The sequence below is a fragment of the Aspergillus piperis genome (assembly GCF_003184755.1).
Source record: "Aspergillus piperis CBS 112811 unplaced genomic scaffold BO85scaffold_30, whole genome shotgun sequence".
Classification (NCBI taxonomy): domain Eukaryota; kingdom Fungi; phylum Ascomycota; class Eurotiomycetes; order Eurotiales; family Aspergillaceae; genus Aspergillus; species Aspergillus piperis.
In genome coordinates this window covers 88421-105490 of record NW_020291620.1, presented here as the reverse complement: position 1 = coordinate 105490, position 17070 = coordinate 88421, and the positions used below count along the sequence as shown (strand labels likewise).

At 50.1% G+C, this 17070-nt stretch overlaps 8 protein-coding genes across 8 annotated transcripts; 2 read left to right on the top strand and 6 right to left on the bottom strand.

Annotated features, from left to right (window-relative positions):
• Nucleotides 1–807: 807 nt before the first annotated feature.
• Nucleotides 808–2513, top strand: BO85DRAFT_472557 (uncharacterized protein; the record flags this gene model as incomplete). Its single annotated transcript, XM_025662563.1, has 3 exons — nt 808–1128; nt 1910–1949; nt 2385–2513. Exons 1-3 carry the CDS (start codon nt 1100–1102, stop codon nt 2511–2513), a joined length of 198 nt encoding a protein of 65 aa, XP_025510475.1. The 5' UTR covers nt 808–1099.
• Nucleotides 2514–3099: 586 nt separating this feature from the next.
• Nucleotides 3100–4152, bottom strand: BO85DRAFT_472556 (uncharacterized protein). The gene is made up of 4 exons (XM_025662562.1): nt 3934–4152; nt 3724–3798; nt 3496–3629; nt 3100–3383 (listed from the first exon to the last, which is right to left on the bottom strand). The coding sequence occupies exons 1-4, from the start codon at nt 4043–4045 to the stop codon at nt 3321–3323; spliced, it is 384 nt and encodes a 127-aa protein (XP_025510474.1). The 5' UTR covers nt 4046–4152; the 3' UTR covers nt 3100–3320.
• Nucleotides 4153–4912: 760 nt separating this feature from the next.
• On the bottom strand, nt 4913–6087 carry BO85DRAFT_472555 (uncharacterized protein; the record flags this gene model as incomplete). Its single annotated transcript, XM_025662561.1, has 7 exons — nt 5879–6087; nt 5781–5808; nt 5615–5743; nt 5292–5342; nt 5150–5194; nt 5082–5109; nt 4913–5025 (listed from the first exon to the last, which is right to left on the bottom strand). The coding sequence occupies exons 1-7, from the start codon at nt 5944–5946 to the stop codon at nt 4913–4915; spliced, it is 462 nt and encodes a 153-aa protein (XP_025510473.1). The 5' UTR covers nt 5947–6087.
• A 31-nt stretch (nt 6088–6118) lies between these two features.
• ura7 (small subunit rRNA maturation protein UTP4) lies at nt 6119–9725 on the top strand. Its single transcript, XM_025657368.1, has 3 exons — nt 6119–7630; nt 7686–7915; nt 7974–9725. The coding sequence occupies exons 1-3, from the start codon at nt 6577–6579 to the stop codon at nt 9564–9566; spliced, it is 2877 nt and encodes a 958-aa protein (XP_025510472.1). The 5' UTR covers nt 6119–6576; the 3' UTR covers nt 9567–9725.
• Nucleotides 9726–10230: 505 nt separating this feature from the next.
• On the bottom strand, nt 10231–10996 carry BO85DRAFT_198086 (uncharacterized protein). Its single transcript, XM_025654502.1, has 2 exons — nt 10929–10996; nt 10231–10780 (listed from the first exon to the last, which is right to left on the bottom strand). The coding sequence occupies exon 2, from the start codon at nt 10732–10734 to the stop codon at nt 10405–10407; it is 330 nt and encodes a 109-aa protein (XP_025510471.1). The 5' UTR covers nt 10735–10780; nt 10929–10996; the 3' UTR covers nt 10231–10404.
• On the bottom strand, nt 10612–12713 carry phzA (putative serine/threonine protein phosphatase). The gene is made up of 3 exons (XM_025654501.1): nt 11156–12713; nt 10929–11081; nt 10612–10780 (listed from the first exon to the last, which is right to left on the bottom strand). The coding sequence occupies exons 1-3, from the start codon at nt 12512–12514 to the stop codon at nt 10751–10753; spliced, it is 1542 nt and encodes a 513-aa protein (XP_025510470.1). The 5' UTR covers nt 12515–12713; the 3' UTR covers nt 10612–10750.
• A 1347-nt stretch (nt 12714–14060) lies between these two features.
• BO85DRAFT_472551 (LSM domain-containing protein) lies at nt 14061–15509 on the bottom strand (the record flags this gene model as incomplete). Its single annotated transcript, XM_025662560.1, has 6 exons — nt 15179–15509; nt 14891–15049; nt 14794–14806; nt 14471–14699; nt 14355–14423; nt 14061–14127 (listed from the first exon to the last, which is right to left on the bottom strand). Exons 1-6 carry the CDS (start codon nt 15287–15289, stop codon nt 14061–14063), a joined length of 648 nt encoding a protein of 215 aa, XP_025510469.1. The 5' UTR covers nt 15290–15509.
• A 234-nt stretch (nt 15510–15743) lies between these two features.
• On the bottom strand, nt 15744–16968 carry BO85DRAFT_407612 (uncharacterized protein). The gene is made up of 2 exons (XM_025657366.1): nt 16602–16968; nt 15744–16544 (listed from the first exon to the last, which is right to left on the bottom strand). The coding sequence occupies exons 1-2, from the start codon at nt 16762–16764 to the stop codon at nt 16144–16146; spliced, it is 564 nt and encodes a 187-aa protein (XP_025510468.1). The 5' UTR covers nt 16765–16968; the 3' UTR covers nt 15744–16143.
• Nucleotides 16969–17070: the final 102 nt, after the last annotated feature.

Below are 17070 nucleotides of genomic sequence, written 5' to 3'. Positions count from 1 at the left end.
TGTATCAATAGACATCTCCTTGCTGGGTACCTGCAGACTCCAATTCGATATATTCTACTCCAATCAACGAATCCTTGTTTAACCTGCAGACTAGTAACCGTCCTTGCACTGATATTATGCATTCCTCTGGATGAAGTACATGGTCATAATTTCTCCCCAGGCCAACCATGAGTTCCTTACGTCGATGATTGGTCGCGTGTAACATCCCGTAACTACTATTTCGCCCCCCATGCAAGGGCCATTCTGACGGAATATCCTCAGTGCATATCATTATTTCTTGTAGTATCTAGATAGCCCCAGAAGGGCCGAGATTCTTCTTTCATCCTTCCCAATCATACGTATCACTCTAGAATACGAACTAGTTCGTGCACTATATGACTCGGAGAATTCCACGCATTTTTCTTGATGTAATCACCGCTCCACACTAGGGCCATAGCAAAGAGGATACCCTGATATATCGGTGAGCCTTGACATATCAACGTCCATGACTTAGTCTCATTCCTGCTAACGCTTGACGGGGGCAAAAAAAAAAAATGCAAACCATCTATTCACTAGTCCCTATCCATCCCATCGTAGACTAGAAAGGTGTCATACAATCCTTTCCAATACACTGACTGGCCTTTCTATATCATTCCACGCTGCTTCCTTAGTTCCCTGTACCATATAAACACACCGCATTCGGGACCCGAAATTATTTACAACCCACTGCGGATCTTGGAAGCAGACGAAAAAAAAAAAAAAAAAAAAAGTCGTCTAAGAAATTCCTGGAATTCTGAATTGTGTAAGAGGCACACACGGGCGGGTAATTAGCAACCCTTCACTTCATTATTTGAACCCATTCCCTTTGTGAAGGACAATCAAGGGCCAGCCAGCGTAGCCATCACCAGTAGTAAAATCAAAGCTGTCACCGACTCGCCCAGTCACCGCCCAGCCATATAAAACGGACTATTCCACTACTACCTACTACTTTATTAACTTAGCGGGCGTTTTCTTAACCAGAAAAACGAGGCGGTTTCCCAAGGCCCCGCAGTTCCGACCTTTTGGTCCACACTTAGAAACCGGCTTACGATATTTGGAGGCGCTAGCCCATACGCACAAAATGGCGGTAGCCGGGAGGCAACGGGTACGGTATGCAAAAACGAAGTTCGACTTGCCCATCTAACGGATGAGGGTAGATGTGGTGTGGGCCAAAGTGGGCAGACAAGCAGAATCTTTTTTCTCCTAGAAAGAAACGGTTGGAGGAAGACCAAATTCGTCAAAAGGAAATTCGAAGGACAGTAAGTAGTATTTTTTTCTTGGGTCGTGAGGACCAGATGTTAGAGAGGGGAAATATTCTAGAAGATTGGGTGAGTTGATGAATGGAATTTCGTTTTGTATAGACACAAAAGTATCAGCAACCAATGTTCTACATCACATTGGTATGTAGTAGGATCAGTTCCATCTTCCCTCGGTATATTGCATGTTCAATCCCGAATTGATCGTCGCATTTTCTGCATTATTATGATAGTAGTTGTAGTAGTGGCTCAACAAGTCAACATTTCTGATTTTGATCAGACCATCTTTGGGTAGGTCAGAAGTTTCTTTATACTAATAGTAGTATGTCCTTCGAATTATGCTACGTGTATCACTTTTTGGTACTCTACCTATCTTCATGGCCGGTGTATTCGTCAACTCTTATCGGCTTCGAAATTTGCCTCTCTCTCTCTCTCTCTCTCTCTTGTTCTTTCTTTCAACATCTTAAATTTACCGGTATTGATCGATTGAGACATATACGTACTTTACTTGTTTTTCATTGTTGCGTTGATATCCGTTTCGGGTCCACTACGTTGACTTTTACCTAACGATTCCTAAAGCCAGTGTATGCGCAGCGTAGTTTAAGGTGGTGGACGAGAGAACATGGATGTCAGAGGTTGTCGGCAAGAAAAGCGCAGCACAACTTGGCGCGAACCGTCGAAACTCCCCCTCCCCCCCAATTGATCTTCATTATTTCGTCATGGAGTCCTCAGTCTTTTGTCATGATCTAAATCAATCGAGGGGAGTGCAAGGGAGGGACACACATATCATTACTTAGTAGACATGCACCTCGTATCAATAATGTGGGGTGAAGAGGGAAGAAAATTTTTCAACATCCACTGCAACGATGTGCATCACGATCTGAGGCATTTTACTAAATAGTGGGCAAGATGTATCCCACAGTATCCCTCTAAAAGATGTGTGGAAAAGATATCCACGTTGCCCGTCAAGTATTTCATCCGAATACTACATGGACTGGGACGAATAGAGACCCTGCCAATTGGTGACAAAACGCCCATCTGACGACGCGAGAATTGCCCCCCAAAGCCGCACCAATATTCTCGAGAGACAATATGACCTTTTCTGGTAAGGTCAGGTCCTCTTACGACTGGGGCAGCGGAGAGCCTCAACCATGGTATGCTTTGTGCTTTTTGACGGCCGGTTTTCTATGGGTCCAGGTTGTTTTCTGTCAGTTTCTGCCTGTCCTGCCTGGTAAGTAGGTACCAGTAGGGTACCGGTTGGTAGCAGTGTATAAACCCGTATAAATACGTTCCAAGACGTATGCTGAAGAACGATACCGAGTAAGGGTCCTTACCTATACATACAGACCGAGATCGTACTTACATGGCGCTAGCTGGAATTTGGCTTAGTGCAAAACAGAAGAGCGGGTCTGATTGTAGTGTAAATAAACGACTCCACATTTAACCCCAAAGCTCTAGAAAAAGAAAGATTATTACTCAGCGGTCAAGTTCAGCCTTGTGCCGAATCATATTTTGTTGCTGTTTCCCCTTTGAAAGGGGTGAAGTAACTAAGTAATATGTGGACTTTGTCAATCGAGATATTGTCATCCGGGATGAATATCATGAGCAATCTAACTGCCGTGGTCGGTCGCTCAATGGCAAATCCCGTTTCAATATTCTACTATTAAGGGACGGGATGCATCGATAAATCCGTTCCTCGGGGCGCGTTCTGTATTCCCTCTTTTAGACCCATGTCGTCATTGAGTCTCGCGTCCCACGTTTCGGGTCTCCGGCCTGCCTGTTCTGGAATCCGGAGTTACGAGCAGCACAGGATGGAGATTATTGGCCCATCGTGATGCTTTCATTAAACGTCCAATTGCTAGGGGAGTAAGTAAGTACGTACTAACTAGTGTTTGCTGCTAATAATCTCGCCCTCGGGCTTCAATAATGACCCTGATATAACAATGGAGCTACTCCTATTTTCATCTCTCCTAAAAAAAGGAGTTGGGATAATCCGCTTCGCTTCTATACTTGTTCTGGGTTTAATCTCCTGGCAGGACCGGGAGATCAGACATCCGATGAATTGATGCCGTCCGTCCTGAACAAGCCACGTTTCCCTTCAGCTCTCATCTCCACGCCTCAGGCACAAGCTCGCGCGACCACCTCCTTCCGGCAGGTTAAAGGGAGAGGGGAAAGAGGAGGATCTCGAAATATGACATAAACTCGAAATTGAAAGTCTTACCCGCGGGAGCTTGGCGTGGATTGTGATGAAAAGCCCTTTACGCGTGCTGATTTGACGATCGCGTTGGGAGCCCATCGCGCGCTTATTGCCAATCTGGCGTGTCTCTTCAATGGCGTTCTCCAGATAACCCTGGTCTAGAAACTAGAGAAAGCCTTGCATCTGCATCCCGCTTGCCGTGCCTCGAGACTTTTTTGCCACTAGTCCGGGGAAGGATTACGGGTTTAGTACCCATTCTTTGGTGCCGCTTTTGGGTGTGCAGCGATAGTTCACACTGGCTAAGGTGTCTTTCTTGCATCTTGGTTTCTGTGCCCTGATATCCCTGTCTAATCCCAGAAGCATAATATGTGAAACTGCCCGCAATTGGGCTCGCGGTTTGCATGAACCTGGTCGGAATGTTATTAGGCTCAGCTGGCACGCCTGGACCACCCCATCAGCCACCTCCTGAACCGGAGAATGAGTGATGCCTGGTCTTAAACCAACGATACCTGGCGTGCGCTGTCATTGCCGTCTCTGCGCCGACGGTCGCCATGTCCGCCAGGGCTACCACCATGCTATCTTGCGCATACCTGCATTCGCGTTTCAAACCAGCGCCGACACCCCGTACAGTGGCCTGAAAAACATAGCTAGTTTGCACCAATTGAGAGCCCCTTTTTAATTGATTAAGCGCAGCGAAGATCACATTGCGTGATGATTTCAGCCGGAGGTGGAATTGGCGCCGTCCGTTCTATATTTGCCTCATGGCTCTCTATAAGATGCATATTAAAAAGTCAGACCGTGCATGTTCTCATACTCTAGGAGTATCAAACCCAGACCAAAAGGACAGGGAAACTTCATCTGCGACTTGGAATTGTGTTTGGGACTACAGTCTACTCTCCTGACGAGAGTGAATTCTCGTCGCAATATCGTGTATATTTAGCAAGACTGTCACTTGTTCCCCTGTTGCATGCTGCGCGGTGGTTGCTATATCCGAGCGCTTCGATGGAGTAACCCCAGGAGATCGTCCAAGACCCAATGGACCCGTAAGCAGCCCCGCCAATCAATGATTATATTCATTCGACGCTTTGGCTCCGGAAATTGTCCCCCTTCTTATCCGACGCTATTTGCATTATGTAGGTTTCGCTCGATTCGTGATATTTGGTTCTTAATATTAGAGAAGGCAACGTGACTTGACGATCAGTCGGCTCCGATCTCACGGGTTTCGCAGTCAATCGCGCACTCGTTATTTGGCTTCTCAGATGCTAATCTCCCGCGCGAGTCTCCTGAGGAGATGATCCAAGAGTGTTGTCTTAGTTGTGTGTTTGGTGCGGCTCCTTCCAAGTCAGCGCGGCACAAAGTGTGCCTATCAATGAACCCCGCACATTCCAATTATCAAATCAAACTGTCGAACCAAAACTGGAACTGAGCCACGCATCCTGGTTCAGCTGAAGGTGGAAGATGAATCCGCCAAAGATATTATGAGCGATCCATTTGGGTCCACTAATATTTCTTGCTGCTGAGCCTGCTGGGGCTCATTTCCATACGCCGTAAGAACTTGGACGTAAGCGTTTTATCCGCATATACCCCATTGCTCACCCTCCATACTGTACAAGCCAAGGGACGGACGGCATATCTCCCCTTTACCTTTCCACAGTACATTCATCTAGCCTCTCCACACCTGCACATGAGCTCTGACATCTTGAATACCACGGAATTTCGCCCCCTTGGGTGGGGAGCGATGCCTGCAACATCGGCTTAGTCGCATCCTATCAGCTCTCTAGGACTCCGAACCGGGCCCTGCTAGCCTTTAAAGTACGAACCGCGTTCCGGAAATGATGGCCCAGGCTGCTCTGACGTGGCAATCCCTCGATCTCGAATCAACCTATGGACATCCTAGGACATGAAAGTGTCTTGTCAGTGATACGACATCTTCATGCAGCAAAACTCGCTCTCTGTGTTCAAGTATCCGATGGATGTCCTGATAGCCAGTCATTGACCCGTTTCAAAGCCCGCTTGCATATGGCCAGTACAATCCATTTATTCGACATCTGTCCCCCCATTCTGACTGCATTCACAAGAATCCACTAACCAGACTGTCTGTCTCTCAGCATGTGTCGCGCAGAGTTGGTCCGACCAAATAAACCATTCTGGTCCTAGTCAGGTCTTGTTTGTTATCTTGCTCAAAGCTTGGTATCGTCAAGTCCTCGAAAGCAACTGTTGGTTCACAGCATTTGTTCTCATCCGGTGTGTTGGCGTTGCTTATCAGTACAAGCTGACGCCTCTCCGAGATGGAGGGTATGCCGAATGACTAGGCCATTCTGGCCAGATGGATGAGTGCTAGACAAGCGCACTCCTGTGCAGTGTGGACGAACATTTTAGTCTGTTCTTCTTGCCATTTTTGGAAAACTTGCTATGGCATATCCGGTAGGTGAGTTTTTGCAGTTGATACCAGTAGTACAGAGAAGGTTGGACCATCCATGTCTATGTCGCACATGTAAAAGGCTCCTTAATAACTGCGCTGGACAGAGAGCAAATCAGCAATCATGGTATTCTTGTAATCTCTTGACGCTTTTTTCAGCCTATATTGGGCTTCAATCTTTGTAGATATCAGTCTTTGCCGTCTCGGCTTATTGGATAGGAAAATCTCAACGACACCATGTCCCACAACCATGATAGCCAGCCAACACACCTAATATTCACTTTCATATTTAGTGAATTCCACATCAAATCAACACGTATCTCATATCTCAGCAATGTGCAATTGCGATGCTCGAAGACGACCACAGCCCGCAACAAATCACGTGACACAAGAGCCGGTGGGACCTCCGCGGCGCGCTAAAAATTGTATCAAAAAAGATCCGGAAAAAAAGCTGAAGAGTCGCCAGCACCATCCAATCGAGCCACCGCGCCTGTGCCAACCATATCACGAACCGTTTTTATCGTCCGGAATGATTGTTTAACGGTCGGCTCTACAAGTTGAGCCGGGTAGAATCCTATAATCGCCAAACGGGGATCTACTTTTTCCACACGTCGTATCATCAAGAAAACGAAGCTCTTCCAGTTACCAAAAAACCAAGACATCATCACCACCACCAAAAGCCCATCATGGATATCCACCGCTGCCGTTTCGTTCCCTACAACCCTCAAGCGATCAATGCGCTTGCTTTCTCCCACCCTCCCTCCGCGGAACTCGCAGGACGAGGTGTCCCTACGCTCCGACTCGCAATCGGTCGCGCCAACGGCGATATCGAGATCTGGAACCCCCTGCGCGGCGCCTGGTTCCAGGAGACAGTTCTCCGAGGAGGAAAAGACAGAAGCATTGAGGGGCTGGCATGGACGCTTGACCCCCCTGAGCCTGGTCCGGATGGGTCAAAGCTGCCTGGACGCCTGCGCCTCTTCAGTATCGGATACTCGACTGCCGTGACGGAGTGGGATATCGAACAGGGTCGTCCGCTGCGCCATTCGAGCGGAAACTACGGCGAGATCTGGTGTTTGGCTGCTCAGCCCAGGTGGCAGGCGACGCGGGGTAAGGATGGCAAATTGTTGCCTCCGGCGGAGGGAGAGTTCACGGGCCAGCATCTGGCTGCGGGTTGCGCCGACGGATCGATTGTTATCTTGTCCACGGCGGATAATGATCTGAAGTATCTGCGTACTATGCGCCCGTCTACGAAGAGGTCCAGAGTGCTTAGCGTGACTTTCCAGAACCGTAATACCCTTGTCGCGGGATATGCGGATAGTTCGATTCGGTTGTACGATATTCGGAGTGGTCAGCTTCTGCGCACGATATCCTTGGGTAAGGGTCCTGCTGGGGGAACGAAGGAATTGCTCGTCTGGTCGGTTAAGTGTCTACCTGATGGGACGATCGTTTCGGGTGACTCGGCTGGTGAAATTCGCTTCTGGGATGCTAAGAACTATGCCCTCATTCAGCGTCTGCAGGGCCATTTGGCAGATACGTTGGACATCGCTGTGAGCGCGAAGGGTGATACTGTTGTCAGTGGTGGTGCCGATCAGAGGACGGTCGTGTATAGGAAGAAGGATGGTGAGAAGGGTGACAAGAAGGCTAGATGGACTGAGGTCATGCATCGTCGCTACCACACTCATGATGTGAAGACCTTCGCTGTTTACGAGACCAGGGATATCAGTATTGCCGTGTCTGGAGGTGAGATTCACTGCGCTACGATATATGCGATTGCCTGTGGATTAACAATGACTAGGACCTGACGCCGCACCGGTTGTCCTGCCCCTGCGCGAATTCGGAAAGGAGCACCACAGAAAGCTTTCCAGCTTGCCCCAAATACCCCAACTTGCATCTTCCCCTGCGTCTAGGCTCGTGATGAGTTTCTGGGATAGGGAGGTCAGTATCTGGCGTTTGCACCGTGGTCCTGCGACGCACGAGAATGCGGATGGCCAGCGGCATCGCTTGGTCGGCAAGGTTCTCATCCAGGTAAGAACCACAGTGGATCCAGTTACAGTACGGCCTATATCTAACGACCTTGCAACAGGGCGAAGAAAATATCACATCTGCTATGCTCTCCGCAGACGGAAAGATCCTCGTCGTTGCCACGATATCCACCATTAAGCTGTTCTCCGTGCGGCGCCGCAAGGGCGATGAGAAGGGAACTCTCCGCATACAGAAGTTGGACGTGCCGAAGGCTCTTGCGGAGGACGGTGCTCGGGTCGTGACCGTCGCTCCTAACGGCCAGTGGGTTTGCGTCGTCCGTCCCAACAGTGCTATGTACCTGGCTCGCATCAAGCCGGCCTCCACCGCGCAAGAGAAGCCTCACATTCACACCCAGCTCGTCAAGCTGAACAGAGCGACTCGTCACACTCGATTCGAGAAGGCCTCGCACGGTACCTTGGGCGAGTACGAGAGATCAGTGCGGTGCGTCGTATTCTCCGACGACAGCAAGGTCCTGGCATCCGGTGATCTCTCCGGCTGTGTCGATACCTGGGCGCTCCAGAACGCAGAGGACGCCCCCAAGAAGCGCGATAATGCCGCCGGCTCAGACGACGAATCTTCCGATGACGAAGACCAGCCCGTGATCGAGGGTGAGCGCTGGACTCATGCTGCTGGGGAGTCCCCCATTCCCCGTCTCAAGTCCGGCGTTGTCCTCCTGTCGTTCCGTCCCCCCAACCCAGCCAAGACGAAACTCCTCATAAACGGAGTCGCAAAGGGCGAACACCGCCTGATGGCCCTCACAAGCGAGCACCAGCTCGTAGAGTTCGACGCCGTCGAAGGCAAGCTATCCGACTGGTCCCGGAGAAACCCGAAGGCCTTCCTCCCCGAAGAGTTCCGCGGCGTCAAGGACCGTGCCATGGGCTGTGTCTGGGACCTATCGGCTGCCCGCGAACGCCTATGGCTCTACGGCACCTCCTGGCTGTGGATGTTCGACCTCAACCAGGACTTCCCCTCCCCCGAGGAGCTGAACGCCTCCGCAGACAACCACGAAGACGAAAACGCCTCCACACAAACCTCCAAGAAATCCGCCGCGCAGAAGCGCAAACGCAACCCCTTCGAGGAGGAAGAGAACGCCCGCAAGAAACCCAACAGCGGTGCCGGTGACAGGATACCCCTCGCCCAGTCCGACCTGTTCTTCGCAGCCAAGATGCGCAAGATCGTCGGCAGCGACGAAGGCCAAGGCGAGTGGATGTCCCTGGACAAGGAACGTCCTCGTGCCCCCGACGCCGACGATGAAGCATACGACTACGACGAAGCATACACGGCCAACAACGATGTCGCTCTGGCCCGTCTCCGCAGAGAAAGACAATTCATCGAAACCAGCACCCCCCTGAAACGCGTCTCCATCGGTGGAAAGCAGGATAAACTCCTCCTCGGCGGCGACGTCGAAAGCCCCTCCGCCCAGAAACAACTCGTCCCTGCTTCAGCCGACTCCAAATCCAACCAGCAGCAGCAGTCCTCCCGCCGCTGGTGGCACACCTACAAGTACCGTGATCTCCTGGGTATCGTGCCCCTGGGCTCGGATGCCGATGATGTCGAAGGTGATAGCGACAGTCATTTCTTGGAGGTCGCCGTCGTCGAAAGACCCATGTGGGATGTCGATTTGCCGGGTCGTTATGTCCGGGACTACGCTTAGGCGAGTCGTCATCTTTCATTCCATTTCATTTACTTCCTTCTCTTTTTTTATTATTACAATGTTCATTTCTTCAATTTATATTAGATATTCTTCTTGTCTTGGCGAGCATGATAGGTCTTTTTTACAAATCAGAATTAGATTAAAAGTTGCTTTTTTCTTAACCCTTCAATTCATGTAGCCCGTAGATTGCTTGGTAACTGTCGGGCATGGGAATGATAGATCAGGCGTGGCATGTTTTCATGTTGAGTGTATCTTTTACTTCAATAGGGATGATTGTATTATATTGAAAGTTGAGAACTCGATTGCATTAGGTGAGATGACTGTCAGTTGGGCCCTTATCTCTTTGCTCCTTCGTATTTGTAGATGAGAGGGGTGGAAAAAGCTCGAAACCAGGAGAATAGTAAAGGATCAAGACAACGCCATGCATGTTTCCTGTAAATATCTACCACAACTATCGTGAAAATCGAACCATGTTCCATGTAGCATAGCATGAGCGTAAAGAAAACCGAAGCAACCCAGAACCTGCTGATCTGCGTTCAGGAGACAGCATACATATCGTGACGCATCAAAATCTTGTCTTGTCTCAATGCCCAAAGGCGACAGGAGACTCCATAGAAAGTACAGAAAGTAAACATGTAACGAAAACGCCGATGAAAGAAGAAAAGTACATTGCAAACTCCCGTGACTTCCCTCTTTGGCTTGTGGTCGTGATTTTCAAGTCAGGCTTCTTTCTTCATGCAATTAATTTGCGGCCGCCAGGTGAGACTCCATAACCGTAAGCCGGTTTATAAACTGTCTATTGGGCGATCCGATATGGATTTGTCTCATGGCAGGCCTATCATGATGTTGATCGATTCCAGGTGGCGAGAGATATAACGGACCTGGCACATCCCGTGTCTGCTGCATCTGCAGAGTATATAGTCGTGCGAATCAGCTTCGCGGCGCTGTTAAATAAATTTCGGAAGCTGGCACCCGAGAGATGCGTATATCGACGGGCAACGGATATGTGTAGCGCAGCATCCGTTTGCTGCTGACGGTATGCTAGCCCCACCAGTTTATTATAGGTCGCACTATCGAGTGGACGGGATGTTGGACGCTGACCAGCCATGGCAGGCTCAGGTCCAGGTCCTTGGTGGTGACATATGGGCGGACGGCGATTGCTTGGCATGTAATTACCAAGACCTCTAGTAGCTTTGCGCAGAGACAGGTGCAGGCTGCATCCGTTAGCATCGAACAAGCAAAGATGAATGCCGAGTTGAAGAGTAAAATCGTCATCCCAAGTACAAGCGTCTGGGCAGCGTTACACAAGGGAGTTGCGCTGTGACCTGGCAAGAGAAGATGGCTAAGCAAGGGACAACTTACAGGACTGCTGAGCATGCTGTTCCGCTTGTTCCGGCCCTTCTTAATATGGTTCTTCAGTGCGGTGGAATCCAGCGGTTTGAGCAGCTCAAAACTACACAACAATTCACCTGAAACCGACATAATGGCACCCCAGTTGTCGAATTCACCACAATACTGTTATGAATAGTGGTTAGCAAGATAAGTCATCGGGCTGCAGATACCTCAGAACGGTGTCTGGAAGCACTTACATTAGGTGCAGAGAAGACGGTAACGAGAATTCGATCCTGGTAGAACTCATAGCCGTCCTCGACGACCATGTGCGCTCTGCAGACCAAGTCGAAATCATGCCGTTGCAAGAAGTCCATGATGACCTTCTTACCGAAGCAATAACTCACTCCGCGCTCGTTTGGCTCCCAGTCCTCTTCCATATCCGCAGGGTCGCTCCACAAAAGATCATTCAGCAAACCGTAGTCCGGCACATCGGTCGGACGTGCGATTCCTCGAATGTCATCCATATGGGAGAGGCTAGGAGACAAACCACCATGGACACAGAAGATCTTGCCAGCGACGATCGCAGCGATGGGGAGGCAGTTGAAGGTATCAACAAAGGTCTTCCAGATCTTGATGTTGCAACGCCGCTTACATTCATCATAGAACCCATAAACGCGGGTGACGTTGGCACACTCGTGGTTGCCACGTAGAAGGAAGAAGTTCTCCGGGTATTTCAGCTTATAGCAAAGCAGGAGAAGAATCGTTTCCAGACTCTGCTTTCCACGATCCACATAATCACCCAAAAACAGATAGTTGGAAGCAGGAGGGAACCCGCACATCTCAAAGAGCCTGATAAGATCCGTATATTGACCATGAACATCTCCGACGATCTTGACAGGGGCAGACAGCTCCAGCAGAGCCGGCTGAGAGAGGAACAATTCCCGTGCCGCGGTACAGATCGCCGTGATCTCTGCGTTCTTCAAGCAAACGGTCTTGGTGACCTTCGTCGAGTAACCGGCGTCGAGAAGCCGCGAAATCATGTCGTCCAAGTCAATAGACTTCAGAGCGCCCATTCCCATACCTGGCGAACTAGCTGCCTCGAGTGGAGTGTTCATTATATAGTCCAGAATGGGGTTGAGTTGATTGTCCTTTTTGATGAGGATAGATTCACCCACGGCCTGCGAGGATGGGCCCACGGGAGCAACACCAGTGGGAGGAGCGTCCGACACAAGGTCAACCTCGCCGCTTTGTTGCATAGCACTCACATCTTGATGTCCTCGCTTCAAACTGCTCGACAAGGAAGGGGATGGGGGAGGCTCGGGGGCATCGGGGTTCGCACCCGGATCCTCGGCGGTAGGAGACTGTGTACTCAGGTTGGTGGAGCTGCGTCGACTCGCTGCCGACTTGATCGAGCCAGCATCCGACCTGTCGGTCTGGCTCTCCGTTTGTGACAGCGCGGACGTCGATGCGCGGGGACTGTCACTGCTACGGATTTTCGAGCGGATCGAGCCCCGAAGCGAACGGAGCGATTCTTTGGTATCCGACCGAGAGAAAGATGGATACGACTGCAAAGAGTCGCCCGGGCTGGAGTTGCCCTTGGAATGCGACTGACCCATTACTGCAGGGTGAAATATCTGCCAAGCTCGATTTCGGACGTCTATACAAGCGATATACGTTCAAAGTGTGAACACCAAGCCCTGCGGTGCGTCGGAATGCTGAGGGTCGTCTTGGCTGCTGCCTAGTCCCGAGAGATTTGGTCCAGATATAAAGGAGACAGATCTTCCACAACGGTATGGGCAGGAAAAAGACCAGTCCTCGATCGCGAAAGTTGGCGGTGACGGAGATGCAACGAAGCAATAAACGGGGGCCAGTTAGGACGAATATCGGTACAACAAGGGAACCAGTCCCGGGGAGGCGTTGCAAAGATTAAGAAGCGATTCGACAGATCGGTGATGTCGAAGAGTTATCGGAAGGAATGGATGGACATTGAGCGGAGGGATGAGAGAGCTTCACTATGGAAAGCCGCCGACAGCTAGTAGGGTGCTCGGAAGGGGAAGCTCCGATTCGCCGAAAAGAGCTCCTAGGGACGTGTGGATTAGACGAGGCTTGAGCAGGCAGCGACAGACGGAACACAAGATCACAAATACAAAGGGAGAAAATGACAAGGGTAAAAAAAAAATAAGAAAAAAAAATATTGGAGTTAAGTTGAGGGTGGCATGTGTAGGGGAGATCTGTGAAAGCTAGAAGCTCTGGACGGAGAATTTGGGTAGATTCGGGGCTGTGGGAGGGGGAATAATAATAGAGTGTGGAATGGATGCGTCATTATGGGGTGGGAAAGAATGGAGATGAAATCAGACAGGACAGGAAGGGAAACTCACCCTCACCAGACTACTGGGGAGATTGAAGCACTAAAAGCTGACGAGAGACTGTGTAATGGAGGGAGAGGGGTTTGTCAAAGTTGGAGAATATTTGGAAAAGTCTAGTTGATCAAGGAAAAAAAGAAAGGAAAAAAGGGGAGAGTAGGAAAGTTGTAGTAAGTAAGTTGTAGCTTTGTTGGATGTCGCCTCAATAATCCCCCAGGCTGTCGTTTTTGGTCTCGATCCTGCAGCCAAAGCGGGTGTGGCATTTCCCGGAGGATCTGTCGGCCCGGGTGAAGCTTGAGCGGCTTGGGAGGCCTGAGGATGAAATAGAGCTGCCTAGAATCTCTTGGTCACTGAAATGAGATAAAGAGATAGTTAGATCAATAGATGTAGAGATAAATCGAGATTCGAATTTAAAGTGACCACTCCCTACCAGAAGTCTATTTATTTTTTTCTTCTACTACCCAACTTGCCCTGTCTGTGCCCCGTTCTTCTTTAATTTATATCACCACGGACTATAGGAAGAAGTAGTTGTGTGTGTCGACGAACAGAAAGGCTTACACGCCCCCTCCCCTCCTCCAACCGATGACCGAGCCACATTTCAGCCCCTCGTGACTACTGTACATACAGTAAAAAGTTGACACCACGCTGCAGCACGGACACGTTCTCCTCTCTCCATCACACCCGTCTCTTTTCTTGGCTTCGTTCTCTTCAGGGCATTATAGGTTCCTCGCGCTTGCAACCATGCATACAGATTTCAATCCAGCCTGGAAAACCGGATGCACCACTTATCTTCGGATGATCACCGAACTGTCAGCCTCTCAGATGCTCCGAGCACTCCCGACAATTCCATGAGGGAATTCGTCGGCCTGCTCCATTATTGGTCGGACCGGAACGCATGTAGTCATAGACTTCTGCCAGTTTAGATGAACTGCCGTCCCGCTGGTGTCAAGTCCACGACCCCTCCAACGCAGGGCCGACGACGGATCATGAGGCGTAGAATAATGTGCTATGCAAGATACCTCTTAGTCACAACGATGGCAGGACGCAACTTCAGTCCGCAGCAGGTCCAAACTCTACCCCACTGCAGGAACACCGCCATTTCCATCTCCAACCCCAGCTCAGCCTGGTCATGATCATGGCTTCTGCTGCCAAGCCCCTTCTACTGCGCCAAGCACCAACGACTTATGTCCGATCTTTTCTCCTAGCCACGTTGTGGTGGGCATGTTTTGGGTGATGTGCCTTGGCCTGCGTTGCAGTCTAGCTGATGCGGGTAAAGGATTCCAACCATGGCATGTGTGACACTGAATGGGATTACTGCGCAGGTGAATATGCAGAGTCCGCCTTTTTGACTCGGCGCTAATAGGTGCATTTGTCCAGTCGATTTCAGTACCTCCCCGATGATCATCATTGGTCACCCTATGACCGCCCGCAGCCAATCCTTAATATGAGAAAGCTGGGGCCGAGCGGTGTAACAGCTTTTCGTGATGTTCGTAGCGCAACTTGGTAGACGGGATTATAAAGCAACGGCGTACCGCCAGTTTCATTCTACTTCTTCAGGGACTCCCGCGCGCGAATCTGCTGCGGGGTTTCCTCCAACTCAATTTTCGTAATATGTTGGCCAGGAACGACCACAAGACCGATGAATCGACTCGTCATATCCATCTTGACGCTCTGGGCGTCGACTGCGCTACCGGCGGCTGAATCATGCGTACCCGTGGCGGCGTCTCGAACAGTAGATGGGGAAGGGAAGCGGTATTCGTAGGTGCTGGCAAGGATGATATTTCGTGCCTAATGCGGCCAAAACAAGTCAGCAGGCGCTAGTTTATTTTCATTCTCGTATTCTTGGTTTTCATATCCCTCCGAGCTATCCAAACAGAAAAAGTGTTGAAACGGAAACTCATAACAGAAAGCACCTACCGCATCCGTACACTTGAAGGTACCCACGAAAATGCGCGTATCTGTCGCGTGCACTCGTAACGTCCGACCGATCAATGAGTCCAGATATTGGACTGCTTGGTTTCCGTCCATTGTGCCCTCTCCTGTTCTTCCAATCGATTGACGTAAGGCAACCTGCCTAGCCACACCTTCACTTTTAAGCGGGGTGTGGTTTGACCACTAGAAGAAAGAAATCTAGCGGTCCAGACTATTCTGCGTTGTCCCAAGGCGAGGCGGGAAAATCAATGGGGCGAGGTTGGGGAGTCTCTTATAGCCAGCTGAACTCAAACGCCTAGTCAGACTGGACGGATTCCGGTTGGTTGTTGGGGAGAGAAAGATGGTCACCGGGTCGCGACAAAGAGATCCGCTGGAGACCTCAGGCATTCTTGTCGCATGTGACGTTCCGCAATCGGGCACGCTATAACAACGGCTCTTCATGTTGGATCTCGCTTTATCCTATGGAAGAGGTCTATTCATGATGTGAAAGAGATATATATAATAGCACCAGTATAACTGTTTCAGCTTGTTTACCATAAGGATTACGTGAATTTATTGTTTGCATCGCTCAAAATATTGTAGTATAACGATCCTCAACACATCTTGAAAACTATATACATCGTTTCGTCTGTAACTCTGCAACTCAGTCGCCAAGGCAGCTCGGGTTGACTCGAATTCAACTCGAGTACCTTGGCAGCCGTTTTGGGCGAGAGAAGCAGGTTCCGGGCTGCTTTCGTTCATGTCTCCATTTGAGGAAGACATGCAGATGGATGGATTTTGCAACATATATCAAGTGACGGTGTCACGACGCTACCAATATGACCAGCACATTGATCCGCGCGAATATAATATTATGATAAAGTGGATCAAGGTATCATCGCTAAAAGAACTGATGTCGTTGATATCGCACGCTGTGGGTGAAATGCACCCCAGACATGGCCGAGCACTCGTCATGCCCAACCAAACCCTCCGAATGGTCTCAGAGGCTCTTGGACTGACTCGTTGGTTACTGTGTCCATGTCCATATCGCTGCCTGTCAGCTGCGAAGGTGGGCTACTCGTACCCCATCCCGTCGAAGTAGCTGGCGAGGACAGATTAAGGGTACGCGATTGAAATGGTGTTGTTTGCAGTGGTATAGCATTGTTCGATGGTTGATCCAGCTTGTTCAAGCGGTTGTGGGCGGGCGTAGATTGGGAAGGGCGGAAGAACTTGAGCAATGTCTGCTGGCGAGGGTCGACGATCTCGGACGCTGGTACAGGTTCTGGCTCAGTTGCCTCGTCCTCGTCTGTGGAAGGAGTAGGAGCTTGGTGTTGTTGTTGCTGAGCCGTAAAAAGCCATCGCATTGTATTGTCTACTGTATGTGAGACAAATGCTTTTGGATAGTAAGGTGCAATCTTTCAGAACATACCATAGACTACTTCGTCATCCGGGCGATCGTTCCTGAAGCGCTTGCGGGTGCGACTGTGGAGGTGCTTTGGGGAGTCATCTGCCACGAATAATCGTCCTGACAACACAGGAGCAGGATTGGGCGATGTGAGACTGGGAACCGAGGCCTTGCGCTTGAGGGACATGGTGTGAGGCAGAGAAGGTTCAGATCAGATCTCTGGTGTCGCGTGCGAATATTGAAGAGTTTATTTCTCGGTGGAACAATGCAGAGGACTATTATGAGAGGACAATGTGAAGAATTGATCGTGCAGAAAAGTTTATTCACGAACAATGGGTAACTGTGCAGGTGGATATATAGAGTCGTTGGCTACAACAGGGCTGGGGACAGCCTTTTCCAGTGTGGTTGGGAGAAGGATACCGGCGCGTCGGGTCACGGGGAAGCGTGAACAAGACCGCGTTCCAATACACAAAATATGCACTATTCCGATTCG